The 9,393-nt window shown below is 43.7% G+C and overlaps 1 protein-coding gene across 4 annotated transcripts in view; it reads left to right on the forward strand.

Annotated features, from left to right (window-relative positions):
• RAVER2 (ribonucleoprotein, PTB binding 2) overlaps positions 1–1,098 on the forward strand; it is a 443,388-nt gene extending 442,290 nt beyond the window's left edge. For all 4 annotated transcript variants that reach the window (XM_086953598.1, XM_086953593.1, XM_086953607.1 and 1 more), the window contains exon 15: positions 796–1,098. In XM_086953598.1, the coding sequence (XP_086809724.1) occupies positions 796–936 (141 nt within the window). In that variant the 3' untranslated portion in view covers positions 937–1,098. The remainder of the gene's footprint in view (positions 1–795) is intronic.
• The last annotated feature ends 8,295 nt before the right edge of the window (positions 1,099–9,393 follow it).

Raw genomic sequence — 9,393 nt, forward strand, 5'->3', positions numbered from 1 at the left:
AGATTAGATAGCTGGTGACCACCAAGCTTTGGTGCATGCGCGTTGCTCCCATTGAGTTGAACTGAGAGCTCAGCCATAAATAGATTGAATAGTGTGGGGGCTAATACACACCCTTGTTCTAGTCCTGAAGTTGTGTTCATCTTTGCATTTGAATCTACAATGCATTCTTACTGCAAAACACATTACCCTACCTGTGGCAGTAGATGGAGATTCATATATAACGAACGCAGGCTCTGAGATGATGGATAGATTCAGACATTAGCACGTGCACACATTACAATGAGTGCCAGAAACAATTTAAAGATGGTGTAATACACAGCGTAACTCAGTCTTGGTACGGATAACTTCTGGGTCTACTACCACAGCCATAAAAACCTTTTCACCAAAACAGAATATGTCCTGGTAGATTGATGGATATTCAAAACATGTACATTAATAACTATTAAAGCTCAAAACTAGTGGTATTGGTAAGTAACCTTTTCTGCTGACGTGTGATGCTCCGTAGTGCAAATCAAATTTTCACTTCACATTAACAATGGACATAATGCATTTGCTAAACCGTACTGTAGACTATGTACTTAATCAGCTTAAAGATCATGTTTATAGTAATGGATCAAAATAATTTATTTCTAGATAGTACTCTGACTTTTCCTGTTGGAATTAAGTAAAAAAATAACAGCTATGATATGTCTCGCTATTAAGACAATGAGAAAGATTGTTTTTTCTTTTCCATAAAGTAATTTTTCTTAGCCATAATTAATTTTTTATTGTGTTCTATTTTCTTCCCTAAATTAGACAACTGTAAGAAATGAAAAGAGAGGCTCTTCATATCTCCTTCCTACTCCTGAATCTTTTCCAGTTGGATTTGCTAACCAACAGTCTCAGGATGGGGGAGAGAACTATGCAGACAACTTTAAACGGAAACGGGTTTTTTAATATCTTATCAACATGTCTATGTATATGTTGGTACCACTGCTGTCTACTTCTGCCTTAATTCACCACACACTGGTCTCCTTTAAAAATGGGGCTATGCCGAAATATGAATGCTGTATCTTTTATCAGGCAGCCTTGCCAAATAAAATATATTTAGCAATAAAAGAGAGCTGTTTGAATATTTTCTATTGATTTGAACACATTGTTGAAATTCTTTTGGTGAGAACTTTGTTGTCAGTTTCAATTACCATGGTCTTTAAATTCTGCCAATATGATGTTTATTCAGTTTTGTTTGCTGTGATTATCAGCCCTTTTTTAATTCAAGTACTTTAAATATTGCCTTGTTTTGTAATTGTTCAAACCAGAGTTATTTCAATGATTTTCAGTGTGTTTGTACTTTGCATGATGGTCCTCCCATCATTACTGTACAATGATCCAAAACTAAAATCCTGAAAGCGACTGCTTTATTCTTATTGACCTAGACTTGATTCCTAGTTTTCAAATGCATTCCTGTTCTTCCTATTTTGTTTAATTATGAAAGCAAAACAAGTCTTCGTTTTCATCCAGCAGATAATGAGTGAATGAGGTTTCTTATATAAAGCTGAAGTATCCAATGACGTTTTTAAACATCATTATTATTTTATGTTGCTTGAAGATGTAACTATTGCAAAACTGGTATATCATTTTAAAAGAAATATGTTCCCTTTAAATAATGAAATACACAAATCACTGTTGACTGCACCACTAAGGCAGTTTTCCATTTACCAGAGGACTTCTACAAAGTTATGTCACTATACACTCAAATTGTATAATTAATGTCGACGCTGTTGTGAAATGGTTTACACATATAGTTTGCTATGTCTTCTATTTACATCTAGGTAAGTTCTGCTGAACTTCCCATTCGTGCTGGTGTATAATCCTAGGATTTTGGTATAACCACAATTACTCCTAATAAGTACATTTTTATCACCCCATGGTCTATAGTATATACTGAGAAGAGACTGGTGACACCCCAAAAACACACAATATTCGGGGATGACGCCCCCTCACAGGTACTGTTTCTTAAAAAATGATTTGTAACTTTTGCAAAAAAAAAGCAGCACATTAAAATCCTTGACTTTATGGTTCCTAAGAGTTCTGTGACCTGCATCAAAGCAGGGAACCTCCCCCTCATTATGTTCCAGATTACGTTACATTACTTATTACGTTCCTCCCTCCAACATATATATGCCATCTATAACATGATTTACATTTTGAAAAAATAGCTACAAATGCTTCTGATGTACATTCTCGTGGCATCCATTCCTGCTCCTTTGGTTGTGCCTTAAACATGTGTTAAAATTATTTATTCATCAGTGTTTTTCTCAACATGCCTGTGGGTGTCACTGAAGGCCCACTCAGGACAGATTCAGGATAGAAAGGGCATCTGCATATGTTAATATTTTAAAAGTATTTACTTTGCTTTTGAAGGATCGTAGTTGAAGGGCTCCTTTTTGAAAGGCTCAGTCTGGTCTCCTCTGTTAGTAGCAGTAGGCGGCCATGGACAGCACCCAATAACCATTACACAATGGGTGTGCAGGGAACACTCATTTTTAGCACTAATTGCAGAGGCTGTACTGCCACGACTAGCAAGTCCAAGATTCATGGGATGTGCCTCTATCAAGGTAATTCAAGGTTTGTTCCTCCACCAGGTACAGAACTGGCACCGGAGGTGGATTCATGTATCATCTAAGACAAACAATGGTACCACTGCAAGTTTTATGTGAACAAGCAAGGCAATGCTGTGAGAGAAGATGATTTGTCTTTCAGCATGCTTAACTCATAATAGAATTGAGTAATCAGCAGCTCATCTGGTGAGTAGTCAGAATGTGGAGGCTAATCCCTGAAGAAGGCTGACAGTAGATCACGAATGATAGTTGCAGTAAAGCAAGGTGAATGCAATTTTATTCCTGTAGGACACTTCAGGTTGAATTTTTTGTGATGTCTAGGACTAGAAGGGGCCCATTTTTATGTTTTCTCTCTCTCAAGATGCTCAGTATTCTCTGGTAGATGCTTTGAGCCTGGATTAATCATTCAAGTTGTATTACTTTTTTTGCAGCGTGAATCCTTTTCTGGATTCACATTCTGAGTATTATTCCGCCATCTATTGGTTGGGTCCGGAATTGTCTGTTTCTTTTTTTTTTTCTTAATTCTCTGGGGTGTTGATCACAATTTGGTGCTAGGTCCATCCCTTGTGTGATGTCAGACAGCGCCCCGGGTGGTAGCTATCTTCAGATTTCTTTTTCTGCTGTTGGATCTGAAAGCAAGGAGCGACACCCCAAAGTTTTCAACAAAATCCCTGAAAAAACTAGGAATTTTAGAACCATTGATTGAGAAGACCTCGTAGAAGGAGAGAGACCTCCGAACTCCTTTCTCCGTTAGGGGATCCCAACGGAGCAACGACGATGAAGATGGTCCGAAATTAGGCACGGTAGGGGCCAAAGAAAATACCCCTTTCAAATTTTGCTCTAATTGCCTCAACCAATTTTCACAATGTGATCCACACAACGTTTGTAACCTCTGCCTGGCGAGGCGTTTCAAGAATAAGGCGTACAATGTATTTGTGTCGAGACTCTCAAGGCCTGTCGAAAGCAGAGGCAGGACCATCATGCAGCCATGCTTGCTGGTCAGAAACAGCAGGTATCATTGAGGGATTTGGGCCTTTCAAGCGACGAAGACTAACAGGGGTGCCCTCACACGGACGGTCGAACGTTGAGATACTTGAAGGTGCCGCCGACAGGAGGCGTACTGCTAAAAGGACGGCGAAGGACATAGAGAAGAGAGAACAGACAAGGTAACAAAAACCTCTCACCTAGGCCTCGAAAATAGGTGCAAAAGGCAGCTCAAGCGTAAAAGAAAATGATGACCTAGGGTCAGTTGCGGTGGAAAGAAACCCTTGCATCCCACTCCAGGGATACTGACGAGGGAAAAATGTCAAATTTGACAGACAGCTGCTGGACGAGTGTCCGTGAAGGACAAAACCACCACACCCAAAAAGAGGATCTCCCCATTTTCAGAGTAACCCCAAGTGTGGAGAAAAAATACAAACCCTCTGCAAGGGACCCTAAATACCTTCAAGGGAACACAGTGCCTGACTCCATTATTGTTACCACAGCAAGAAGGAGGAGCAATGTCCATTCCTCCACTGGCCCACCTCCAGAGAATGAAAGTAAGAGAATGGACATGGTGGGGAGAAAGATGGAAAAAGAGGCAACAACTCAATGGCTCATTGTAAACTCCAATGCCCTCCTCAATAGGTATGGCCACCAACAATGGGGCGGCATTAAGAAACTAATGAACTAGCTCCCAGAAGAAGATAAAGAGAACAAAACCCATCATACAGGAGGGAAGAAACGTAGCTAACACCTGTCTGAAATCAGCTCAAATGATTATACAAGCTATCAAACAGTAGACTCTCCTCTACCAGAAGGGACAGTCTCTGACAGTGTTGGCAGTCCTGAAACTCATAGGCATGATAGCATCATGCATTCCCATCATTACCTATGCACATCTACGAATGCACCCTCTACAGGAATGGCTGTTCAACAGTTGGTCACAAACCACAGGGAGTTGGGAAGATCTAGTGGTTGTAACATAAAAGGTTCAGACAGAGATGCAGTGGTGGGCATCCAAGAACATAACACTAGGCAGACCTTTCAAATCACAAACTCCCTCAGTGACCATCACAACAGATAATGTCCCACAAGGGTTGGGGAGCACATTCAGGAAACCTGAGGGTAAGGGGTCAATGGAACGAACCAGACTCCATAAAACATATCAACTTTCTAAAGATGAAGTCTGTGTTCCTGGCACTAAATGCATTCCAAACCCACATAGGAGGGAAGACAGCATTGATCCAGGCAGACAATAACATGACAATATTTTACCTCAACAAACGGAGGAACAAAACTGTTGGAACTGGGGTCACCAGTCCCCTAGGGTAGCATGGCACGAGCGGGTAGGCATTCGAAAACTTATGTGTAAAGCGACCATACAGCACACGCAACCACTGAGCCAGAAACATGAGCACGCAATTAGGGACGCCACTCCAGTGAGCTTGTGTAAAAACTCAAGTTAACTTTATTAAGATAGAGCAGGATCAGGGTATTAGGAATTCATCATAAAATTAGCTTATTAGCTTTCCATTAAAGTACATGTGTGAGAACATTTGGCAATAAATACTGGATGAATAAATAATAAATATTAAATAACCACAGGCCTGACCTTGGCCTGGTTTCTCATCATCACCTGTAAGAAATACATTATAAGGTCATGAATACAACACTGCATTAAGTACCAATCTTAATTTCCTCAGGTAAGCGAAGAGCATTTCCATAACAGTAACCTCTCTCCGTGGTAGGGATAAGCAGTGCATTAAGTAATGAGAAAACATTTCACTAAAGGTGTAACATCCTATTAGCCTCAGCATTAAGCTCCTCTTCCTCTATTAGGGGTAAAACTTAGGAAGGCATAAATGACGTATCATAAATAACTGTAGGTCAGAGTTATCATTCTTCTTACGCCTATGAAGAACTTCCTGTGAAGTCAACGTAAAACATTTCATTAGGCCAGAATTACCTATCTTATCAAGTAAGAATTTCCTTCAATCAGGGTAGCCTTTCTCTTAGCTGAAGTAAACATTTAATAATAGATCAACCCTTTCCTGCCTCAGACCTGCACATTCCATTGGGCCTATGCAGAGCATTCCCATAAATAAGGCAGTAATAAATAGGCCTATTGTAATATGTGCATTTTCTTAGGGCACTTCCAAAATTACCACAGCCTTAACTCCTTATGAATTTCATTTAGAGCACAAACCCTGCATTTCTCAGCAATAACATTTCCAGAAACGCAAGAATAAACATTGCCTCAAATGAGGGTAAACCATTCAATTGGCAGAAGCAACCCCTTCCTTAACCCGGAATGACATTTCAGCGGATAAGGTTAACCATTCCTTATTCAGTGCCGAACATTTCAATAATCCCAAAATAAGTCAGGCTTCAAGCATAAAGGAACATTACCTGGGATTAAATTACAACCTTTTCTTAGGCATAAAACAGTTTGGCCCGCAACAGTATTCTTTTAGAACCTGCCTAAGGCAGATGGGAACAACCAGTACCTCAATTAGGAATCAATTTCTCATTAGAGGATTACTCCCATTCCAGTACTCAGCAGGCAAGGAGACCCATACATTTGTAGAAAATCTGCATTACATTAAATGTATGCACTTGGCCGGTGCACTTCACACATCTCCTGGGGCTACTGAGTATATGATATCTCCCCCCATGGCCTTTCTAATATAAAGGGTCTCAATAGGGTCTCAAGGGACAGTGTGCACCCACTGTCGCATCTGTGCTCCGTGTATGAGACCCTCTGCCACTCACGGGTCCTGGCACTAAAGCGCTGACGGGGAGTGAGGCGCTAGAGGAGCGAAAAGAACCTTAGCCGAGGCGGGTGATACCATGCGGAGGTAAAGGAGCGCTGCACCGTGTATGAGAACCTCTGCCACTCACGGGAGGGCACCGGAGCGCTGAGAGGAGAGAGGCGCTAGAGGAGCGAGGAGACCCTGCACCGGGGTGAGTGAGACCATGAGAGGTAAAACAGCGCTGCTCCGTGTATGAGACCCTCTGCCACTCACGGGTCCTGGCACTAAAGCGCTGACGGGGAGTGAGGCGCTAGAGGAGCGAAAAGAACCTTAGCCGAGGCGGGTGATACCATGCGGAGGTAAAGGAGCGCTGCACCGTGTATGAGAACCTCTGCCACTCACGGGAGGGCACCGGAGCGCTGAGAGGAGAGAGGCGCTAGAGGAGCGAGGAGACCCTGCACCGGGGTGAGTGAGACCATGAGAGGTAAAACAGCGCTGCTCCGTGTATGAGACCCTCTGCCACTCACGGGTCCTGGCACTAAAGCGCTGACGGGGAGTGAGGCGCTAGAGGAGCAAAGAGAACCTTAGCCGGGGCGGGTGATACCATGCGGAGGTAAAGGAGCGCTGCACCGTGTATGAGAACCTCTGGCACTCACGGGAGGGCACCGGAGCGCTGAGAGGAGAGAGGCGCTAGAGGAGCGAGGAGACCCTGCACCGGGCTGCGTGAGACCATGAGAGGTAAAGCGGTACTTCCTCCATACCACCGCGGACTCACACCCCTTGCTGCTACTGTGCTACTGTGTCCCTGGGAGTGGACCCGCAAGCACTGGCAAACATCGATGCTACTCCAGAGGAGCATGAAGTTCTAGCCTCAACTGCCCTTCCTGCTCTCAAATCTGTCAGAAATCGATGCACACATTCTGACAAAAGCCTCGAGGTTTGCATTTCTCTCAACTTCAAAATCTGCATATCCACTGAGCTGAAATCACAGCTAAGTTTTTGACTGAGCTGACTAGACTTTTCCAGAATTGTCGGACCTCAGATAGCGTTTACATCACCCTTAAGAAATATGATGGTCTGTGTTAAATGCATCACTTTGCTGGCAACATCAAAGCACTGGATGAGCAGAACTACAAGAAGGTATTTATCCACCCTGATCAGCTTGTCCACATTCCTTTTTCCTTTGTTCAAAATGGCTGGGGCCATAAAACTGTAGCAATAAATCCCCTCCTGTATCCACGAGGCTCCCCGGCCTGACTCCTCCACACAAGACCACCATAATAGAGATAAGACTCCCTCCCAGCAAGATAGGAACTGGGATTGCTCAAATAGAAACTGACTCTGCCCTTTCCTGTTCCTAAAGCAACAGCAACTAACAGAGGACTAACGTTTCTATCTCCCCTATTCTGGCGGCCATTTTCGAGTGGTCTCGCTCTCTCTGTGGCGGCCATCATGAACTAGTCCTGCGCAATATATGACCATACCTATGAACTGGCCTCTTTAGACTAATCTCAACTACCGAGTGTCTGCCACTTATTGCAGTATTATACTTATACTTGTATTCAATGCACCGATTGCTACCTCATATATTTCTCGCTGCTCACTTTTGTCATTTTTTGACTAATGCTGCCTTCTGTTTGCACCAGTATTTTGGTCCGTTATATCTTTAATATTATACTTTTATGTGTATACTGTACAGTATTATAAGCTGCACCCATCTCAATTCTTAGTCCTGTACTGCACTGATCGCTACCTCACATATCTATATACACTTTGTGTAAGCTGCGCCCATCTCTTTCTATCCTGTAAGCTGCACCCATTTCACTTTTTATTCATGAATTACACCAACAGCTACCTCTTATATTTTGGTTATGCTGGTTGAACACTAGTGCCACTTTGTACTTTGTAACCTCATATATTTTGATTGCTCACTAATGTCACTTTTGATTCCCAGCTGCACCGTTTAGGACTTTTACAGCTGCGCAGCAAGTAATGCCAGCTGCACCGTTTAGGCCTTTTGACAGCTGCGCAGCAAGTAGTGCCAGCTGCATCGTTTAGGCCTTTTTACAGCCTGACGGCACATTAACCCGGTTTTTCCACCATAACCGTTTGGATTATGCGCCCCCTTTTTGCCCTCTTTTTTCTCCTCACTACCGCTCTCCCAGCAACACCCCTCTCATCTCTCCCCCACCCTCCTTCGCCTCAGCTTCCCAGCATGGCCACCTCTCGAGTTAAGACTGGAGCCAATTGCTACAAAATCATTTATCCTCCCGACCAGACTAAAGCTACAATAAAACGACTTAAGCATAACACTATTGAACGTTTCCCGGACTCCCTTTTTGTGGATCAATTTTACAATGGTCGTCTTGGGAGGCTCAAAAACGATCTCATCTTCTTCACTCGCGACATCCCCTCTTGGTCCAACAGTTTTTACAATTCCCTTAACGTCGTCTCCTCCTCCTCTATCCCTTATGGGAAACAACTAAAAATTTCCCCCTCTGGGTGCTTCAATGGCTACCTCACTATCTCACTCTATAACAACGGTACTGTCATGATCCAAGGCAAAGACTCCTGCCTCTCGCTCTTTGACCACCTCTTCCCCACCTTACTCCCCGTCTCTGCAACTGGGTTTCCCCCTGACTCTCCTTCCAGCTCCACCCATTACTCCCTTTCTCCTCCGCCGACCCCACCCCACTCCAATTGGCTGCACTCTCGAGAAGCGCAGGTCGGCCCTTTTCCCTTCCCCCCCCAACTTACCTCATCTCCTATTCCTCCCCCCCCACAGTATGTCCCCTCCCGCATTACTTCAGCCTTACCACTAGCTAACACGCTCCTCGTCCCATCTGCACTATCACGATACTCCAATCTATTCTCCTCCCCCATACTTCTTCCCATCACCCCCTTCTTTAGTCCACCTCTCCTCCAACACTCTTCCCCAATTAACTGTCTCTATGCTCCCCTTAGCCCTCCTTCCGTCCCTCCTCTCCACCCCTTCATTCCCTCGTCATTCACCCCGTGTTTGCCACATTCCCACTGCATCTCGCTCCTCCCTCCTA

This window comes from Lissotriton vulgaris, chromosome 1_1 (assembly GCF_964263255.1).
Source record: "Lissotriton vulgaris chromosome 1_1, aLisVul1.2, whole genome shotgun sequence".
Lineage (NCBI taxonomy): Eukaryota > Metazoa > Chordata > Amphibia > Caudata > Salamandridae > Lissotriton > Lissotriton vulgaris.